The sequence below is a fragment of the Echiichthys vipera genome, assembly GCF_963691815.1.
Source record: "Echiichthys vipera genome assembly, chromosome: 2".
Lineage (NCBI taxonomy): Eukaryota > Metazoa > Chordata > Actinopteri > Perciformes > Trachinidae > Echiichthys > Echiichthys vipera.
Genome location: NC_139827.1, coordinates 8,839,068 through 8,861,352, shown reverse-complemented (window position 1 = coordinate 8,861,352; position 22,285 = coordinate 8,839,068). Strand labels below are relative to the sequence as shown.

The 22,285-nt window shown below is 40.7% G+C and overlaps 1 protein-coding gene across 1 annotated transcript in view; it reads left to right on the top strand.

Annotated features, from left to right (window-relative positions):
* The window catches only part of LOC310963831 (uncharacterized protein), a gene marked incomplete at its 3' end in the record, with an annotated part of 270,431 nt that overhangs the window by 12,914 nt on the left and 235,232 nt on the right, over positions 1 to 22,285 (top strand). Inside the window, exons 3-15 of the mRNA XM_083936764.1 lie at positions 4,275 to 4,330; positions 8,234 to 8,260; positions 8,485 to 8,609; positions 8,882 to 9,523; positions 10,322 to 10,735; positions 12,696 to 12,816; positions 13,618 to 13,793; positions 15,534 to 15,600; positions 16,483 to 16,533; positions 16,647 to 16,860; positions 17,095 to 17,209; positions 19,830 to 19,901; positions 21,500 to 21,556. Of these exons, the coding sequence (XP_083792890.1) occupies positions 4,321 to 4,330; positions 8,234 to 8,260; positions 8,485 to 8,609; positions 8,882 to 9,523; positions 10,322 to 10,735; positions 12,696 to 12,816; positions 13,618 to 13,793; positions 15,534 to 15,600; positions 16,483 to 16,533; positions 16,647 to 16,860; positions 17,095 to 17,209; positions 19,830 to 19,901; positions 21,500 to 21,556 (2,091 nt within the window). The 5' untranslated portion in view covers positions 4,275 to 4,320. The remainder of the gene's footprint in view (positions 1 to 4,274; positions 4,331 to 8,233; positions 8,261 to 8,484; positions 8,610 to 8,881; positions 9,524 to 10,321; positions 10,736 to 12,695; positions 12,817 to 13,617; positions 13,794 to 15,533; positions 15,601 to 16,482; positions 16,534 to 16,646; positions 16,861 to 17,094; positions 17,210 to 19,829; positions 19,902 to 21,499; positions 21,557 to 22,285) is intronic.

Here is a 22,285-nt window from a genome sequence, read left to right as displayed (position 1 = left end):
AGTGGTCTACCAATGCCTAAATTACAGTCAGTGAATAAACCACTGAAAAGTAAAAAAAAAGGAAATGACTAAAAAGAAACTAAGCATACCAGTGACTTGGTCAGCAAAACTAGAACAAGAATTGAAAACAACTCTTCGGAAATGAAGGTCTGTTGTTTATCTATTTATTTAATAAATGTCTTTACTTTCATACAGTAAAGCTACATTAAGACTCAATGTAGCAGATTTAATTGACATTTAAGTTGATTCTTTATTAGAAATGATGGGATAAGTGTTTGATCTGCCAACATATATTACCAGAGCTTGCAAGTATTGCATTAGCCTAAGCATTAGGGGGCGAAGAAGCACTCCCTGAATATTAATGGAAACATTTGGTGCCACTTCAGTATAATGTATACCCTGATATCTGCTAATAACCCCTCATAGATTTCAGAGTGCTACACATTTTGTGATTTAAAGCTTAAAAAGGTCTTAACAGATAGTGAAAGTGGTCTGGAGGTGTATAGCCTGGACTGCTTTTCTTCAAGTATCCAGCCATAACATTACACCATGGCCACAGCTGCTGTGTCGCCGCTGATCTGTCCCCAAGAAACATGATCCTGTTTATAATCTGACCGTCATTTGGACGGCGACTGCCTGCGACGCCAGACCCATGATTTACCCCAGTGCGTGTGTATGTGTGTTTTTCAGAGATAGATTTACGAGGGCGTACTGTATGAGGGTGAGGGTTAGGTCTTCAGGGGCTGAAAGTATCCCATGGTGCATGGCTTGATGTAGTCCCACAAGTAGGCTAATATTTCATCCCCCCCAGCGTTAAAAGTGTTTGGAAACCCTCACATGGTGGCAACAAAGTAGCTGTATGTATGTAAATTAGGGTATTTGTTCTGATGATAACTAATGACTTATTTATAAGAGGATGATTAACAAGTTACACTTGTTGCTAAAGGGTTCTTGTAAAGTTTCTTGAAAGATTGTGCAGGTTGAATTGAGTATTATGTGTTTTGCTTTTATTTTATTATTAATTTATGTTATGTTAAGAAGTCGTATATTAGTAGAAGTCGTATAGTTTGGTCTTTGTGTACGGTTTATTTTATTTGTCATTGCCGTTTGTTTTGTTACATGTTCAAACTATACTAAACTAAAATGGTCCCAAAATAATCTTTATCATAGACGAACAAACTCAGTAATACATTTCCGTTGTCATGTCACTGCTTCGGCAACATAAAAGCCTACAACAAAATTCATGAAAAATGTAATTCCATGTACAATTCACACAACCCTTTATGATTATAACTTTTATTGACTGTCCATGTACGCACAGAAAAAAAAGTTTTTGATTGGACAGATGGATTATGACGATTACGTTTGTATGTAGTTATTAAATGCTATTTATCAGTGCATTCTAAAATTCTTCCCATGTACTAAAAGCATCATATACATAGATACTTAGGTTAATGTTTTGCTATATTATGTTCTTAATGAATGGTCCCTAAAGGTATTGTGTCAGCATTGAGACAAAGTAAGAAAAGTGACAATACCACAACAAACAACCACATGGCATACTGTACATTACAGCCCTTTTTATGTTCCAACTAAAGCCTGACTAATAGTGGATTTTTGAGGCCGATACTTAAATGGATATTTGGGAGCTTAAAATATATTGGCCAATATTCTTTTTTACATAACATAGCAGAAAGAAGAATCTTGACACAGATCCATTCGATTACTGTGACCAAGATAATTAGATAACAAGACATTTGGCAAATTAATAAATGTAATTGTCAGGACAATCTGCCTAGCCTAATTAGTGGTGTAGTTATAATGCTAATGTGGATCGTTATACTTATACTGTAGCTCTAAACTCCTATCATTGCGTAGAAATGCAGAGCTGCCACACTATATTTTGCCATTAGAATATGTATTATAAGTCAGTTGTTATATAAGAAAAGGGATCTCAGAAATGTCTGTGATCTGCTTGTACAATTTTCAGCGTGGTCGATGTTAAGCTGTCCATCTCGTGCCACTCATCACCTGCGCCAACTGCTAAGGCAGTTTACACATTCATGTCACTCAGAACACGGTTACATACCTTTTCCAAAATAAGCCCAAGTCAGTGATAGCCATGTAAAGTGAGATTGACAAGATTGACAAGTAAAGTCCTGATAATTAGACTTAACTTGTCAATGTGCGATAAGGCCCGGTGTTGTCATAGTGTTGAAAAACATGTCTAGCAATGCATTTTCAGTTTGTTCGTACTCAGAGCTGGGACAAAAAGATTTCCTCATGAGTTCAGCAAGCACAAACTGCGACACAGGTATGTTCTTTCATCAGCCTTTATGTCTAGGGGAGATCCCTAATCACTGATATGCAAACACAATCTGTGTTTACATAGATTATTTTTTTATGTTCTGTACTGTAGTGTCACACCTGTACAGCTTTACTTGCTGAAGAAAGCACAGCCGAAGCATCTGTGCATTTCACTCCCCTCTGCTGAGCAGAGAATATAATTAAAAATGGTATTCTGATTAATTTGGGGGTGCAAACTCTTCTTGTACAGATGAACTTACAACGGAAAGTTGAAATAAAATATTGTCTTAAAGCATTAGCTTCTGCCAGATAACCGGAGGTGGTTTGTAATAGACAGAAATATTCCACAGAAAAATTGTGACTATTGCACAGACCCAATTCAACCTAAATGCTCTCTTGCCATCATTAAAGTCACTTGAGATCACTGATAAGCACATGTATTATTAAAGTCACCAAACCTCAGTTAGAGAAATATATTTTGGCCAAGTGCAAAATGAAGTTATTTTTCCACTGTATGTGTTGAGACAGTGTATACTGACCAACTATATGTATGACTTTGTCCTTGCCTCCCTTTTTACATATTAATTTTCTCTGTGTTACAGCTCCGGTTAGTTAGATAACATTCCTAATGTTTCAGTAGTTAAAAAGTTCTGGAGCAATCTTCACTAACATTAAACCACAGCTACTGTACATCGCATTCCCAAAACTTCTGTGTGTGTAAGGCTGGGTCCATGGGCGAGGTTAACCTTTTGTATGTCACAGTTATTAACATACCAGACATGTATGATCCCTACCGGGCCACTCTAGGCTGTCACTTGTAATATCTGTCATACACACTTAGTCCCATGATGACACACGTCCATGCACTGATGCAGCAGCGCAACAGTCTGTGTTGCGCTTTCGGCTTTTGATGTGTGCCCTATTCATATCAATCATGACCCTACTACAGCAGTTCCAAGAAAAGGTCATCATACATCAAGAGGCAGGCATCACATATGGGTATAGTTGAGTAAACATGGTATTCTGTTTCATTTATCATTTACAATTTATATTTCATGTATTGCCAAGGTCACTAAGTCACTCAGCTGGAAGAAGTGATACATTTGGTTTCTACGCTTTGGCTTAAACATCTTTTTGGACATGACAGGCAGTATGTGTTGATTTAATTTAACTCACTTTTTTGTATGGTTATGCATAGTAACTCACGTCAGAGACAGCTGACACTTCAAGTCAGTTGAAGTACATTTCTGTTCACCTTGAAAACATATTTCCAAAACAAGACATAGGCTTTGTGTGTCCGATGTCCATCTGATATTCTTCATCTCGTTGTTAAAGCAGTTAATCAGAATTACTCTCAAGATCTTTCCGAGGCAGTCCAGATCAGTATCAGTTGGTGATTCATATCCAGAGAAAGTTATCCTTTTATCAACTGTCTAACCCTCCTATCCTATTAAGGGTTGCTCTGGGTCTATCCTGTCCTGACAATAAGACTGAATTGAAATTTTAGTTAAAAAAACATATGAATTGTTGAACAAATCAGAGATGTGGGTGGTGCAACAGTTCATGCTGTCAGTTTACATTTCCAGGAAGTCTACACTTCAGCCTTCAGACCCGGGTTTGTCAATACTGTAAAAATCAAATGTCTAAAAGGAGTTAACTGCAGTATGTCAGCAGACAGCATTCCTCCTTATAAACATCATTAATCTCCAAACTTTCCCTGCACAGAGATTCTGGCTCTTTAAGATTGATTTGAATCAAAGTGATACTAATGACCTAGTGGGCAGTAGGAAACTGGCAGATCGCCAAAATAAATGCTTATATTTGGGATTTGATACAAGAGTTAATGCAAAAAAAAAAAAAGGGATTGCCTCCTATAATTGCTATAACTCTCTCCGTTCCAGAGTGTCAATCAGCTGTTCTGGGAGACGTTTATTGTTTTTCTGAAATACTTTGTTTTTGTTGTGCAGGAAAGTGTGTCCCCCTGCACTAGACCAGTAAGAAGTGCTCTTCAATATGAATACAGGTATTCAAGTACACACACACACACACACACACACACACTCACACGCAAACACAAACTCTACACTGTATAAGATTGTCGGGGAATCATCCATCCAGTTCATGTCCATTATTTTTGTTTGGCAAAGCAGAATACTTGTTTTCATTTTTACAATTCCGTTTGTGTTCTTGTATTACACATTTACTGTACAAAAAAACCCCAAAAACTATTGTTTACATTTGATATCTAACACTAAAAATGTCAATATGTTTCCCTTTTCAGACCACATAGCTATTTTAAAAGCTGCCATGTGTGCTAGTTTCCCTCTACCACAGGCATTTGTCTTCTAACCCTGACCTTGTTTCACCACTTCGGCGATTGTCCATTTTGGGACTGGTTTATTGTGACTAAAAGCATCAATAAGTATAGGAAGCTTGTTGCTTTTAACCACAGTGACGGATTACTCCCTCAATAATACATCACCAAAGCTTTGTCCTAAACTTGGCAGTCATCCGGAAATACACTGTGTATTGCAGCCGGAGAATCAATGACGAGTAATCCGCCTTTGAGCCTTCTCCACACACACCACTTGTGTGGCCGCCAGTAGTAGCTTGACTGTTTGCCTGTATTTCTCAATAAAGCCAACAACAAAAATAGCTTTGCCATGTGTTGAAAGACAACCAATTAAGCTATGATAGTTAAAACCAGACTTTAATGCACAGGTTTTGAACGACCTGTATTGTCCAATAGCTTAAAGGTTTTAGTGGCATCTGACGTTGAGGTGGCAGATTGCAACCAACTGAAACTTCTCCCGTGTGCCAAACATGAAGGAGAACGACGGTTCCCAGGGTTTTCCCAAACTTTATAGTTTTAGCACCAGACCCAAAAGAAATTAAGTGACTCCCCAGGACCCAAACTTAGAAAATATATTATGAATTCACGCAATCAAGAGTGAGGGAATCACAAAAGTCGCACTCACCGTTACCTCAGCCAGCAAGCTTGAACACTCTTTTCAGGTCAAGCTTTGGCGATTTTATAATTTTTTATTTATTATATAATTTTAATTTCATGTATCACATCAGTCTTACTAAAGTCGTGATACAGATTTTTGAAGCCTAATTACGAGACATCCAGGGTCAACCAATTTAAAAAGATCTAATTCCTCAGCATACTCTATCAGTAATAGTTAGGCTAGTGTAAACTAATGCAATATAATACAAAATGCTACTTTACAATTACACTTTGCAATATACTGTGCACCAGCTTTGTTTCATATTCTGAGCTCATGCTGTAAAAATCAGGCTCTTTAAATGCATTTGCTTTGCCTCTGCCTGTTTGCGTTGTGTTTCTGCCTGGATGCATTTGTGTGTGTATTTGTGTTTTTGTGTATATGCATGTGCATGTGTGCTGCTGCTTCTGCCTCTGTGATCACCTGCCTGGCTGTGATTTCTCAGATAGCGGAGGATGCTCTCGCAAAAGCGTGGCCTTGTCACTCGTGCTCTCTCCCATGAAGAGGGTCCAGAGCTCACCAAATCTAGGCTCAGGTACTAACACTCACAAATACACTACAAATTAACACGTTTGGATAAGAGGACACTTCAGGTATTGACTGGACTAAACTCTGAATAGCATGAGGAAAAAAAAAAAGCGGAGCTCAAGGTAAAAAGTGGCTTTTTTGTTGTTGTTTGGCCTTTATCAACCTGATTTGGCTTAAGCATATTTGAATACACTTACCGGCCACTTTATTAGATGCACCGGGTGCTTAATAAAGTGTCAGTGTGGTCTTCTACTGCTGTTACCAATCTGCTAGAAAGTAGGTGGTGTCGTGTGTTCACAGATGCTCTCCTGCATTCCTCTGTTGTAACCAATGGATATTTGAGTTTCTGTTGCCAGCTCCAACCAGTCTGGCCATTCTCCTCTGACCTCTGGCATCAACAAGGCATTTGGGCCCACAGAACTGCTGCTTACTGGATATTTTCTCTTTTTCGGACCATTCTCTGTAAACCCTAGTGATGGCTGTGCGTGAAAATCCCTTAAGTCACTTTAACCACCTTTCTTCCCCATTCTGATGCTTGCTTTGAACTGCAGCAGATGGCCTTGATCATGTCTACATGCCTAAATGCATTACGTTGCTGCCATGTGATTGGCTGATTAGAAATTTGCGTTAAAGAGCAGTTGGACAGGTGCACGTGGCCGGTGAGTGTACTTTCAAATAGGCTGTGGCTGCTTCAGTATGCTTGAGCAATGTTTGGATTGCAGGATGCTATATTTTCCAATCAGTTCATTGTATAATCCTTTTACTATCTTTTGTTTAGTTTCTCCTGTTTTGGGCCTGTTTTTGCTTCCTAAATCAATTATACATGACACTGTACCTACCTGTTGTGTAAGCTTCCTTGACAGCTCTCATGTCATGCTCCCAAACTGCTCCATGCCATGTTTATTCTACTCATCTTGTCGTCTACGTTTAATTTTTTCTTCTCCTCTGTCAGCATTGATTGGTTAGACATGGAACAGCTCCCTTGAGCCTAAACTCTTGGAGAATGTGGAAATCTTCTTGGATGGGCTTGTGTGTTGACTTAAAGGGCATGACTCTGCTTAATTATTCCTGATGAGTGGTTCAGGTTCATACAAGCAAACTTACAGATCTGTTGTATGCATTAAACCCTTCATTCCAAAACTGTTGCCTATCTCTTTTCAAGTCAAGATGAACAACTGAACCAATTTTTTAATAGCAGACGGGTAGAACTGAAGCTAAAATATACTCTCAGATTCCAAAGGCTGCAGCTGGTCTTCCCCAGCTACCTATTCCTTTACTATGCTGAAAGAGCAATGTTTGTGCCTGGACCTTGTCAGCAACTAGGTTAACGGCTGCACCCATGTAGGCACTCTAGACACTGTCAGCACCTTTTAACAATAACAGGGCACTGTCTGAAAAGTGATGAGCTGTAGTCAGATATAGAAAGTATAGGAGCATAGTACGACTGATGCAACCACCACTTAGAGGGAGTTAGGATCCTTGGCATGGCCAGGAAAACATTATTGTGCAGGCGTCAGCTTCTGCAGGACCCTCAGCATTGGCAGGGGTGTACAATATCCTCACCATTGCTGTTTAGCATACCGTTTTGTGTCTACACTCCAAAATGCTAAGCTGGTCCCTAGAAAAACAGAAAGTTAACTCCGGGATGGTTCCAATTTTAGACCAGGAAATGGCGGTTAAGGAGCCTGTTCAGTTTTGTGTGCTGGGGCGAAAACCAACACATCTAAAACTAGCTATCTATGATGCTGTAAGCTAGCCAACATAACCAGCCACGAATCAATTGACAGAGACAGATTCATAACAAGAAAAATTACGAAGTGACAAGTGCAAGGTTGGCACGACCCACAGCCACAATATTGACATTAATTGGAAATATGCCTGGTTGAATTAAAAACAAAGCTCCTTGGACAGTGGTGATTCTGCTGTGTAGATTTTAATCTTTATATTCAAAAATGGAGCTCACACTCGTGTACTCCGGATTTTTTTCTTTATTAGTCATAGGAGTGAAGTGGTCTTCAGAGACAGGTCTGATTTGATACATTTGCACCGACTGCACATAAAGAGCATCCTTGTGAAGAAAGCCCACTCTCATACATACAATTTGTTGATTTAGAAATCTGTATTGTCTCTAGCAACAACATTTTGAACCCTAAATCCCAATCCACTTTTCCTCTTTAGTTTGTGCCTTTTCAGTGCTTCGTCTACTAATCTCTTACCCCAACCACCAAGTTTCTTCTTCTCTCTCAAACTGAACATTCTCAAGCATTTTGTGAGATGACGACTACTCGGATGTTACCATATGCAGTAGTACTGACATTTGTTACAGGCAGAAATGTGGCCACGCATTTGCTCATGTCACTTATTGTTGCTGTGTCTTCTCTGTTCCCTAGGGAGTGATCCTCACTCATCAGACTTGGGTAGGTGTCTGTTCCTTGTGTTGAATTGGAGTTCAGACTCTTTGGAAATTAAAAAAAAAAGACTCAATAGGAGACCAGAAAACATATTCTAAACCCTGCAGTGTGTGATGTTGATATTATTACCTTATATAACACTATATCACTGGAAGAAGACTTGAATGTAGGAACAACGTCAGTGCGTGACACTTTTTTCCTACTTTCAATATTATTAACTTTGTCTCCAGATTCTTGGCGGTCCCGCAGTGTAACCGATGGCCTTAAGAACGGAGACGCCAGCAGCTCTTCTCTTGCTGCCAAAGGCTTCCGCAGTGTCAGACCCAACCTGCAGGACAAAAAGTCACCAACACAGGTAAGATGTCTTACACATCATGCTGCCAGATGTTGGCATTTGTCGTTTTTATTTTTTTTTACTATTTATGGTTTAATCAAAACATTGGTCTATGTGAAAAGTGTATTCTACTATTCAATCAAAAGTAACACAGCACCATGCAGTATTTCATAGTATTATTATAACAACTTGTTGATTTTTATCAAGTTTTGAACTGATCTTTTTTTTGGTTGTTTTTGCTTGAACTAACGCTGGTTGTTGCTTTCTAATTGGCCAATAAGGATATCAGTCACGTGCCCTTGCCACCCCCCAGGAGAGAGAGTTTCCACTTCTCGCCCACAGGCACTAATCCGCCAGACTACAGCTCTCTTGTTGCCCTGGCTAATGATTTTAGCCCTGGAATGTTAACATTCACCCAGAATGAGAAAGCAGTTTTCAAAGAGTCCTACACTATTAGTAGAACATCTTCTAACTCTTACTCAGACACCAATGCAAACTCAGTCCAACAGGCACACCAGTTCACTGTCACGAATGACATTAGCAACTGTAGCACATCTGCCACCACTAATACACAGGCCCAAGACCGTAAGGTGTCTTCCCTCAAACTAACCCCTGTCACCATCCCTGACCCCCCGGCTCACTGCAACTCTTACCTTGACCCCCAACCAAAGACCACAGGTTCCCCTTCACTTACTTCCCCCCCTCCACAAGGAGCCCCCACCCTGTCTCAGCCCCTGAGACAGGCAGCTTCATTCTCTATCCACTTGGGCCCTGAGAGTACAAAACATCCTGAGTGCCAGCCTTCAAACAACACAGCGGATCTCAAGGTCCCAGAACCAGACCCAGTTCAAACCCCAAGTCCAGCTCCATCCCGGGTGGAGATAATGAAGGCTCCTCCTGCAGTTCCACCAAGACCTTCTCCTGCAGAACTGTTGGTACATAACTGACAACATACTGTTACAGCAGAACAACAGAGAGCAATGATTGTGTCGATTTCAAGGCCACTATAATGGAACTTCACCGGGGTTTTTTTTGTCACACACACACACACACACACACACACACACACACACACACACACACACACACACACACACACACACACACACACACACACACACACACAAAATGTTCCATTACAAACAGAAGAAGTAGTCAAGATTCCATAGCAGGGATGGGCCAAATTCAGGGGCCAAAAGTGGAAAAATTGCTGTTTTCTTCCTGGTGTATGTATGCGTCAAAACACCAGGAAGTCTGACAGTGGTGTTCCTTGAAGCTAATATATTGCCTTTTATGGAAAACGTGAAGTATAGGTGTTTTTATGTACGTCATACTGTATGCTGCTTGTGTGTTACCCTATAGGTTGTTAGTATTGGCAGCAACCAACCAAACTAATATTGGTTCTACATTGGTGTGAACTCATACTGTATGTGTGATAACCAACTGTTTAATTTATTTCATACCACTGCTACTGTCTGTATACTGTATTTGCTGCCTCCCACAGAGTTTGAACTAACAGAGCCTCTTCAATTCACAGCATAAGTTTGGTTTCAGAAGAAGATGCTGCAGCCTCATGACACTTCAGTGTGGTTTCACAGCAGCATTTCACCTTCTGTTCAGCTCACATGTTACCTCCACACTTCCTTTGTGACAACGTGGCTAATGAGTGATATCACTAAGCACTCTCCTCCTTTCCTCCTTTTCCAATCAACTCCCTCTCCCTCCAACACCAGGGGCCACCTTCCCCCGAGCCCGCAGCACGGCACTCTCCCTATCGCTGCCACAGCTCAGAATCACTCAACTACCTGTCAGGCCTAATGCCCAAGGCTCTATCACCCACCCCGTATGTTCCTATTGGAGCTGGTGCAGTCAGCAGGCCGAGCTTCCCCACAATCAGCAGTGCGAGCATCGGTGGCTACGTGTCACCCTCTGCTTCCCCCGTGACGGTGTCAGCTCTCAGCCACTACTCGTCGTCTACGGCGGGTCTGCTGGACGAGCTGCAGATCTGTAGCTTCGACTCACCTGGCGCCTCACCCACACCATCGCCCACCCTCAGCCATGTCTCTATCTACACATCCACTGCTGGCCCTGATGATGTGCTAACAACCTTTGTGGCCTCCACTGCTGCAGCGGCTACTGTCACTAATGTAATTATCCCAACAAGTCACTGCTGTAACACACATGATATCCAAAAACAAATGGCTCTCTCCCTCCCCCCACTCATTTGGATGGCTGAACCAGACACTTTGTGTTTTACTACCGATTTTGACCTTTCACTAACCATCGACTACAACCTAATGTTCCCTTATTATGTCAATGTCTCTGTACTCATTAGAACTCTGCTGTTTATGTGCTCCTCTGTGTTTCTCCTTTATGCCTTTTTTGCAATCTAATGCAATTATACTGTCTCTTAAGGCCAGTTTATATCAAAAATTCACGACGAGACTAAACCACTTTTCAGAGCAGTTGTTGCAGGGGGAAGTCTGTAGCTGTTGGCTGCATGTAGCTGGCATCTTTAAAGACCAAACTTGTCCAATGAGAAGTGGAGGGTTTTAAGATCTAACATTTGTGAGGACTGATTTCTGTCAGCTCACTATATTGCTGTGAGAATAGATAGGGACCCTGCCACAGAATAGTCCACCTTTATGACATACATTTCCTTATGCACCTTGTCTTCCCAGTTCTAACAAGACTGATATTGAGACTGAATATTGAGACATTATTTACCGCTTACATTGGCGTCTTATTAGCCAAGCAGCTTGGTGTCTTATCATGTTAAGTTGCATTGCATTGTCACTGTTTACCCCAAGCCTTGTGGCTCTCTAAATAACTTCACTGTGTGGTGGTGATGACATTCCCGACCTCCATCCCACCTACGAAGGTGCTGATGGCTTGGTTGCTTCTCCAACCAAGAATAAATCCATTCACAAGAGAAACACACCAGACTTTTGAAACGCTCAATCTGAGATGTGATCATCGATGGGATTCAGAATTCCAAGTGATAATGGCCAGCATCAAACCCTTGCTTTGAAATTGTCCGCTATGGAAATCTGACTTCAGAGGGCATCATGGTAAAAATTTCCAACTGGGAACTCAGACTTCCCAGTTCAACTAGTTCCACCCTGAAAGTGTAGCGCAAATAGCATGTACCAGCATCAGCTTCAGTTCTCTGTCTCTACACAGGATGCATTAAGGCACGGTATTGGGTGTAGGCAAACCGTCTTTTGGTAGCACTCAGAGAAGAAAATTGACTTGAATCGCAAAAATACACTTGCAGTTACACACATATAACTGTCTGTGTAGACGGATGGATTGTTTAAAAAAAGAAGCATATCTGTTCCGTCAGACATGCATGAGACACATCACTGAAAAACACGGCTGAAATGTCTCCTCTGTAGACACACTGCTGGATACACTTCATTAAGTGTTGTCAACCCAGTTGGTGTGTTGCTTCAATGTGAATCGACTGCATTGGTATATTTTAGGAGGAGGTAATTGGTTTTAGAGCTGTTGTGAATCTTTGATCAAAACCAACTGGCCTTAGAATTAAAACACTGTGTTTGTATCCTTTGCCAAATTAAATCATATTTTCCTTTGTCATGTTGAATGGGAGAGCATTTTTCAGAAGAGCCTCGCATTGTGTCCGATGTCTTGTTTGTCATAACTAATTTAGAATGAAATGTAGTGAATCTGAAAGTGTTTTGTTTGCTTATGTCACTGTTTAATCTCTTTTGTGTGTTTTGAGGTGATTTATATAAGTGCCCCTTCCACTCACTAACTGGTCTGACAATGTAATGTACAGTCACTTCAGTTTCAGCAAATCCTAAATCTCATCAGCCCCAATATCTGCCTATTTGTACATTGATTTCCATAAAAGGCTCCTCTACCCCCATTAAAGTTTTGAAGCAATATGATGACTAATAATGGATTTATAAAACTAATAGTTCTCTTATTTCTCTACTTATTTATATTTTCATTCATTATCTAATGTTGGAGGGCAGAACAGCAAAATTCCTCACTATAAATGTTTTTTTTTTTACATTTTGCCTCTATTTGTGAGTGGTAGTGACTGATTATCTCTGTTTCTGACTTGTGGGTCACTCCTAGGGCCAGGTCCTTTCTCACGCTATGAATGGAAGTGCTCCACAGAGGCCCCTCTCTCCTCCAGCCTATCCTCCTCCCCCCACCTCGCTCCACACTGGACTCCAGAGACAGAGCAGGAGTTCAGGTGAGTCGCAGATCTTTGGTTCCTTTATTTGAGCTGAGGACACAACATGTTATACTATTGAAGCAATTCTTTTAAAATATAACTGTTTGAAAGTCATCAACATGTATGATTAGGAAATGAATTATGCTTTATAAGTGAAGGTGAAGTACTAGTAATCGACCTAGTGTCCCCTCTTAGGTCGATTAATCAGTCATTTTGGACAACTTAGTCAACTCAGATTTATTGTTGATTAGACTCACAAGAAACTTGTGAGCACATCTCTTGTAAACACAGCATTTTAAAATGTTATTTTGTATATGTTATTATATGTGCTTTTTTATAATTCTATGTAGATAATCTCAATTTTACAGATCTGTTTTAAGTTGACCAAGATTTTCTTCAGTTAATTAAGTACTATTTCACTTCATATTTTAATTCAGAATCTCCTGCTAAAATACATTTGCAGAAACACACAGATGCGGAACATAAACATGAAGGACCTACAGAAAAAAATCATTAACCCCTCATTAGCTGTATATTATATTAATACTGTATAACCTGCTCTGAGATAGTTGAAGTGCTTAGAGTTTCAAGAATGTGTACGTCTTTTAAGGACCAATAAGTCACCTTCATCTACACCGTTGTCAAAATCAATTAAATGGTTTATGGTAAATGCATTTGTTACAAGACCAGGATATGATATGTTTATATCTACTAGTAGATGATGGAATCATTTAGTTGTGGAGCACAGTATGAAATGTAGATAAAGACAATGTTTGACATTGTGTTTCTCTTTTCTCTCCTCTTCCTCCTGATATCCAGAGGGTAGCGAGTCAGTTACCAGAGAGTCTGTGGTGTCGGGCTACACCAGCATCGGCAGCACTGTGCCCATCGCCCATTTCTCAGAAGAAGAGAAAAGGGTGTCCATTATTAAAGCCCCTCATTATGAAGGCATCGGCCCTGTAGACGACTCTGGCATCCCCATCGCCATCCGCACGGTGAGGTCAAACGTACACAGAGCTAAATACATTGGTGTGAAGCAAACAGACACAGTAAGATACTGTAGTGTTGCACAGGAGTGTCTATTAACCTATTTCGGTTGTCTTGATATGTGATCGGGCTCCCAAGAGGGGATCACTCGCAGCTGTCAGCAGCTTTTGACCCCACATTAAAAACCCTGTCTCTCTTGCTCTCACCTTCTTTTATTATCTCTTTTACTCTCCCTCTGTGTGCTAGTTATAAAGATGAGCTCAGAAGATCTTTGCTTTAGCACTGCAAGGCTTGCATACTTGTCAAAGGGTGTGTCTGTCTGTTATCTCTGTTCAGGCTTTTTGTGTATTAACACTTCATTCAGTTATCCATTTCTTCAAGAGGGGCATTGGAAGGCCGACATGTTCAACTACAGAATGAGTGAGCCAGAGAAAGTTAGGGGAAGAATGAAAGACAGGCAATAAAAGCAAAGAGAAAAGGTGAAGAGAAAAAAAAACTGGAAAAGAAGAAAAACAGATGCTCCTTGTTGTGAGCAGACAAACATTTTTGTGGGTACTTTCTTTGGTAACCATGGAGAGTGAAGTGGTAATTGGCCCATCGCTTGGCCGTGCCAATGGTACATGCTCAGTCACACACACACCCCTTCACTGTGCAGCCAAACTGCCTCTTCTCTGACCAGAGTCCAGACACTGTGTTTAGTGTTACCGAATAAAGGGAGGATTAAGTCTCTCTGCCATTTCATAGCACTTTTTTGAAGTGGCTTTTAGATCTATACTGTATACACAAAGACACATACCAGGGTTTCTCTTGGATTTCCAGGCGACCAGGAACTCCAAATTGGATTTTGTAGCAACAAGGCTTCTGTATCCCCTGTGCTGCAAAATCAAACCTGCTGACATGGATTTTTGAAAGTAGACAAAATCACCTTAACATGCACATGCAAACTCATATCGAAACAAACTGCCATATTGGTTGAAATAAATCCTTAGTTTGCAGATGTGAACATATGCTGAATCTAAACACTGTTTATGCCCGCTGTCTCCCTGCTGCCCGCTGTGCAATACAATCTGGAATTCTTTGCCAACAGATATCCAAACAACCATCCTACTATGACATTCTGCTCAGTAGCTACTACAACCCATGAGCTAATTGTCAAGTTTGGTTTTATATGATGGATAAGCTTGTTACCCCAAAGCACATGCATACATACATCACATATTTGATGCAACTTTAACATGCATAACAATGGATAAATGAACAATGAATCCAGGTACACAGGATTGAAACCCAGAAAATGTATGTATCACTGTATCTTTAATAGATGTCTTGAATGTGAGCGTGAGAACCATGCAATTCACTTTCCAGACTTGTTTCTCGTCAGCTCTCGCTCATAATGAAATGAAATATCCTGCTATGTTAGGAGGAGATACTTTGAATGAAGTTTAATATATTCTTGGCAAGATTTTTTATAGTGAATAGGTAAAAAGGAGATTTAGTCATCCTCAAGTTGTGTGGAGAGCGTCCCATACCATGAATCTTTCTTTATACATAATGTGTTCATGTCTCAGCACAAGTGAAATTAGCTGTGAGTGAAATATGGATTTCTAGAAAGGCTGAGGGTGTGTTTTTCTCTGCTCTAGTCAGTCCCATTAAACAGTGGGAACCCTTTCTTTTCTCTAACTTCAGCTATCCAGTTAATGTTGCATTCCGCAGTACATAAATCTTTATGATTGTGTCTTTTTCCACAGACAGTGGATAGGCCTAAGGATTGGTACAAGACCATGTTCAAACAGATCCACAAGGTTCACAAAGCAGGTAAGTCTGTACTAAATCACACCGGAAGGCAGAAATGACCTATTATTTGGTGCAGTTTGATCATCGGACATGTTGAGAGGAATTGGCCAAGCATGCCTGCGTTTTTGTGTGCGTGTGCATCTTTTTGTGTCATCTCTGCACGTCGGATCTTGTTAAACCAAAAGACCCAGAGAAGCTCAGAGCCAGAACTCATTAGATGAGAGCAAGAGAGTCTGGAATTGAGAGAAACCTCTAACAGACACAGAGCTGTCCTGGGAAATCTGTTCTAATTTCATGGGCTTGACGGTATCGCTCAGTCAGTTCAAAGCGTGTTTGTTCTAAATTGCTCAGGCTTCCTCTACTGCAGCACACACACAATCACACACAATATTTCATGACCGTCTGTGTGCCTAAAAACATCTACAGGCCTGTGATTATCTTTTGATGCATCTCGGGACAGTTCCCAAGAATATTTGCATATTCTCAGTGAATTTATGAAGCAATATCCCAGTAACCCCCTGTAGACTTAAAGAGTCTAAACAATTAGAGTTTCCTCATTTGCAGAAAACAGCAGCTTTGAATTCAGCCAGAATCCAATAAGTGTAGTCATATGAATCTATGGTTAGTACACTGTTAAGTCCAATGGTCCTTCTTATAACTTAAAAAACAGTTGTTTGAGACATGCTGTGAATGAACACAGTGGAAGTGGTTTATGCTGCTTGGGTGGTTCTGATACTCCTCTAGGAAAAATGGTCACTATTGGAAATTACTTTGTAACTGCCTGTATTCAAGCTGACTAAAGGTTCTGCTCTCTTAGGAAAGAAAACTACACACTTGCACTCTCTGTACCTGAAAGTATGTTTGGCTTGTATCCCAATCACCCTTTGTTCCTTTCTTGTACAGATGATGACTATTCTGACACATACAATGCAACATATGCTGTCATAAACAACGGTGAGAGATGTTTTACACAAGTTATAGAATAAGTAATTTCCCAACCCATTTCTTGAGCTTGCTGTGCCTCATTACTTCTTCATCCAATGCCTCCTCTGTCCTTTCCTCAACAGATGACTACAGCCAGCCATCCAACACAACCATGGCTCACCCTCCTCCCCGGACACATACGTACAGGCCACTCGCCAAAAGCCCCTCGGACAATGGAGGGCAACTGGGCCCTCGGGAGCCTTCGCCATCCCCTGTACCCCCACCACCTCCACCCATGCCATCTCTCCTCCAACTGAGGGCGAGAGACAGTGACCGTGAGAGAGACTCACCTGACACGTAAGCTGAGCTTTGTCTGATCCCTTTAATTTATTACACATTATTAGTTATGAAATACTGGCGCTTAATCACAATTGTATAAGCAATCAAATTAAAACTAAACCCACCCTCTTGTGCATGTACATGCACTAATTAATGGGAGGGATTATTTATGTGCATTTTGTGAATTCTCTTTTCTTCTCATATTCATTCATTCACATGTGCTGACAGGTTTTTGTTTTTCTCCTGCACCAGGAATGAATGGGGTCCTCCCAACAGGAAAGTGGACACACGAAAGTATCGGGCAGAGCCGAAGAGTATTTTTGAGTATGAGCCTGGGAAGTCCTCCATTTTGGAGCATGAAAGACCAGTGAGTATTGAGTTTATGCAAATGTTTCTTGAATTGATTATAATGAATTTTTCTGTTAAAATCAACCCTCCTCATGTTACTGCCTCTATTAGTCAATCTGTAATCTGCTCAAGCTTTAAAAGCAAGTCTTTATAACATTCATAAGATATGAAGCATGCTCCTAGCTGGCTTCACACCAGCATCTTGGGATAATGTTTCTATTATTGTGACAGAGAAGGGATTTCTGTTACTATTGTTGCTTGCTTTTGTCAGCAAGAGATTATTTATGTTGCTGCTTTTCTTCACTTTGAAGCTAAATAGAATGTCCGTGCCTGACGAGGTAAACATCTGAACATTTACCGACATGAAGTGAAATAACACTGCAGAGATAGAGCTACATTAACAAAGAACAACTGGATGGTGACATTGAAAAATGAGTCACAAGCATATTCACTTTTCTCACTTCATGCTCTTTAATATTATGGGCTTTTGCATTGACGTCTTTCCATCAGACACAGTGTGGGCGTTAAAAAGCAAAGGTTTCCAATGCTGCATCCTCTAGTGAGTGCACTGGCTGTTCACTCTGTGTGGGGTGAATGACAAAGCAGACAGCAGAGATAATTACTAAGTAGAGGGAGGGCAAAGATAATAAGGTATCTGAGATAAACTACAGCGTTAATGGAGAATGTGTTATACTGAGAGATGAGAGGAGTCTCTTCTGTGGAAAAGATTAAAAAAGAAAAGGTATTTGTGAAGGTTTTGCAGATGTGATGACTGCAGAGAGCTCCCAGGGCAATAATGCATGAGTCAGTTCCTGATAAGGCAATAAAAAGAGAAAGCTGCAGAGAGTGGAAGTGAGCCCACGCTGGCTAATGTGCTGTCTGGGACTTATATATGTTGTTTGTATAGATGCTTTTAGAAGAATTTTTCTCCACTCTCCACTCCGGTGAAGTGTCCGAAAAAATGTTTTTCTGGCAGTCTTTAGTTTATTTCTTTCCTAGTACTTGTGTTATTGACAGTCTTTGCTCTAGGCTCTCAATTTTTACAGGGTGACTCATTTGTCTCGAAGCTGAATTCTCTTCTTAGCAAGAGAAATGTAACACCTCAACACCTACGAAACGTCTCCTGGCAGCGTTTCATTTGGCGTGAAAACCAAGCGAAAACTCACCATGCGGGAATGGGGTTAGGAAGAGCACACAGAGTAGTAACCAATGCATCATCACTACAGTTAAAGTAACAGTAAATGACTGTCGTGCACGCTAAAGGGTGTGAAACAGAAAAAAGAAGATGATTAACTTGCTACATAGCAGTAACCATTGCTTTGGCTTACCTGGCCTATTTTGTTGCATGTAAAGACTTCCAACCATCTGACACTGTTTATTGCAGGTTGATTTTGATATGAAAATGTATCTCTGCACGATACAAAGGAAGTGTGTTTGACATCATAATTCATCAAGTCACATCATCACAGATAATCTTTTGCTTCCTTAAGGCAATTAGTCATTTACATGCCATACATGCAAAATAGTGGAGGGAATACAACATTATTTCATCTAATAACATTTGGATGGCAGCGGATGAGCCTGATGAGTTTATCCGTATAGCACCTTTCAAAAAGGCAGTTCACAGTGCTTTACATAGGACATAAAAGGCATTTAGACAGGATGTAAAACGAATGCAAGGCAATATAAAAAAGACGCATACATAGGATTTGAAAAGAGTAAACTAACATTTTAATTTCATTTAATTATTTCTTTAGAAACATAAATTGCCAGGCCAAGTGGTTAAGTGGTTTAAAGCACTCCTCCCTTTATCTGTTACCTGCTCATTAATCAAAGCACACAGCTATTCAAAAAACAGTCATTATGTTCACTCTGATCGGGTATTTCAGGTACATTCAGGTACATTCAGGTACACAAGTATGTAGCATTTAGGCCATTTGGTTGGCTGACTGTTATACAAGAACTGCGTTCACCAATACAGAAGTGAAACAGACTGTATATCCATGTGAATAACCCCTCATGTCTTTTCCAAACAGTTCTTCAATGTGCCCCTTCTCTTCTTAACTATAACGAGTACCTGTGGTGAGAATCTGGCCTTTCTCTGCTACTCTGACATTTAGTGTTGCATCCACTGAGCCTGCACACAGGTGTGGATAATGAGGTTAGGTGTCAAATATATAACGCTCAAACTAACCCGTCACCTGTGCTATGGCTTAGAACAAGGCAGCGGTAATGTGATTCTCTCAGGGGGATTCATAGCCCTCTTATATTTCATGCATATAAAAATGAATGAATATCAATTTTAAAGGGCCAATGTGTTTAAAATTACTGACTGATAATATGGCACTTTTATGCTTCCCACTAGTACTTTGGATTCCCTTATGTTTTGGAATTGCTATCAAACCAGTTTAAGTAGTAAAGTGAATAATTCTCAGTGGGATATGTCAGCAGTACATTAGATCATGCTTTCGTCCCAATGAGCCAATCTAAATCTTCATCCTGTGCCCATTTCCCTGTGCCACCTTTGCCCATTCCTAACCATGAGGTCCATGTCTCTCTTTGTGTGTGACTTTTTTCCACACCATCTTTCTTCTGTCTTTCTTCTACCTCCTCTCTCTGTCACTGTCATGCTTTCCCAGACCTATGATGACATAGATTTAGAGAACGAGCCTTGGTATAAGTTCTTTTCCGAGCTGGAGTTTGGGCGGCCGGTAAGTCAGGGCCATAGCTACTCCCTCAACCACAACTTTGCCATAGGCATACACCAACTTTCTCTACTCCACCCTTGTTGTTGTTTTTGTTTTTTTTAAATGTCCACCAGTAGTCTGGGTGGAGCTAGTTGTTTTGGGCATGTGGTACGTGTTGGGTGCTGTGATCCCCCCCTCTCTCCCCCACCCTTGTGACAGGCTGCATTATGTGTTGCTGTTTTTTTTTTGGTGGGCTAGCAGGCACTGAAATATTCAAGCACAAACCTGGATAATTTTATGTCAGTTTAGTGTTGCATCTTGCCCCAAAACAAGACGGGAAATAGTTTAAAAGGCGATGTGCGCCAGATGCTTGATGACCTGGCTTTTTGAGTGGTAGAACTGCACAGAATAGTCAATAAATCAATCATAATATTGATATAAATGTAATAGATGAATATTCTAAAAATAAAAACACTCCCTTTGTCTGCATAACAATCTGAATCTGTGCAGTTTCTTCAACATCTCTTGCACATGCCAACATTCTTTAAGCAGCCTTTAAATTTAGCCTCATTTGATCGTTGACTGATTTCTGCTAGTAGTTTTGACTAATCTTGACTTTTAGTGGAGCTATGCTCTGCATGTCTACAGGCTAAATGCTTTAGTGCCCTCTGCTGGATGTAGGTGGTAATAACGTCCTAGTGGCTCAGGGCGGGATTGCTTCTCACCACAGATCTGGGATCGAATTACCCCAACCTCACTGATTTACATGTGCCATGCCTCTGTCCATGCCAGAGCATGACATCATGTGATGGTTTGCTGGGCTTATTCAAAATATTCAGGTGAAAATGTCACATCTGGAGCTGGCATGACTTCCAAGAGTCATGTTGGGATGTGTGTTGAGTTTTCTACCTGCAATATTTTGAATGTTTTACACCACTGAATAAGCCCTAAGGGTGTAGATGGTTTCCCTACATACACTGACTGGTCCAGCTGGGACCGAATCTCACAGTATGTTCATTGTTTGAGTGTTTATCGAGGTGACAAGTCACAAGAAGTGTTGACCGAGTGAACAATATTTTTTCTGCGCACTCTTAAACCAGCACTAAACCACAGCATTTGGTCGAATAAACACAACACGGCTTTCTGCTGTACCGCTTGCTCTCACTCTCTGCATGTGTGTGTGGTACATGGGCACTCTGTGTGTGTGTGTGTGTTTGTGTGTGTGTGTGTGTGTGTGTGTAATAGTTTGGAATAGGCCTAATTTATTGTGGCATTGTCCTACTAATGTTACTATATTGATATGGGCATAGAAATAAAGCATCAATGGCTATAGAAACACTAGAATGTGCATTTGAATGAACGTGTATTATGTGTGTGTGTGTTAGTGTGTGTTGAGTTTGTGCACTCGTGTGCATTGTACATGCAAAGCACATGTGCAGCGTTTTTGAACTAGTCCATCTCTGGTTACTCAGATTCTCTAACGAGTGTCACTCTCTCCACATGTTTCTTGTTTTTTTGTTCCTCCCCATGATGTCACCGCTGCTCCTCCTCCTTCACCTCATTTTCACCTTCTTCCTCCTCCTCCTCCTCCTTCTGCTCACTGCTGCTGCTTGGGGCTCAAGCCTCCTAAAAAACGACTGGATTATAATCCAGACATCTCCGCTCGCCAGCGCATTGAGGTAATCTTACATTCATGAGTGTTCCAGTAGTGTTGTTGATCACAATTTCTAATAATCATAGAAATCCAAATCTATATTGTTAAGAAAACTGTAAGATTTCTTACAAATGAGTGTAATGTTGTGTAGCACCAGTTCAGTGTCATCTCATGTCACCATATCAGCCATCCACCACACAATGAGTATGATGTTTCTTTGTGAAGACTGTCGAACTGTTAATATAGCTTAGAAACACTATTCATTTGCTTGGGATTGTATGAACTTCTATCTGCTAACATGGTTCTCCTTGGTGATTTTTTATAAAAATCTAGATTTTTTTATTTTTTCACAAACTCAAAATCCAATTCAGTGGAAATCATTTTTTATATTTCCAACATTATTGGATGATGGCATTTAATAGTTAGCATTTCCCCAGCAAGACCTTTGCTGTTAAAGTGTATGGACCAATTACCACTAAGACCCATTCCAGCTGATCCATGCCAGATTTTACAAGGCAACATTTGCCCCCCTGAGTTCAGCTCACATCCTTTGCTATATTACCTATGCCGTCATCCTCCGGAGCAGCCCAAGAGAGAGCAAAAATGTACCTTCTCCGCTTACACCGGTAGGCCTCTTCTTGCTCAGGTGTGCCACGTGGAACCAGCATGCATCACACCTTACGCTGGGGGAGCGTTTTGAGTGTGGCACAGCAACAACCGCATGCAGGCTGTGCATTGTGAGCTGCCCTTCCTC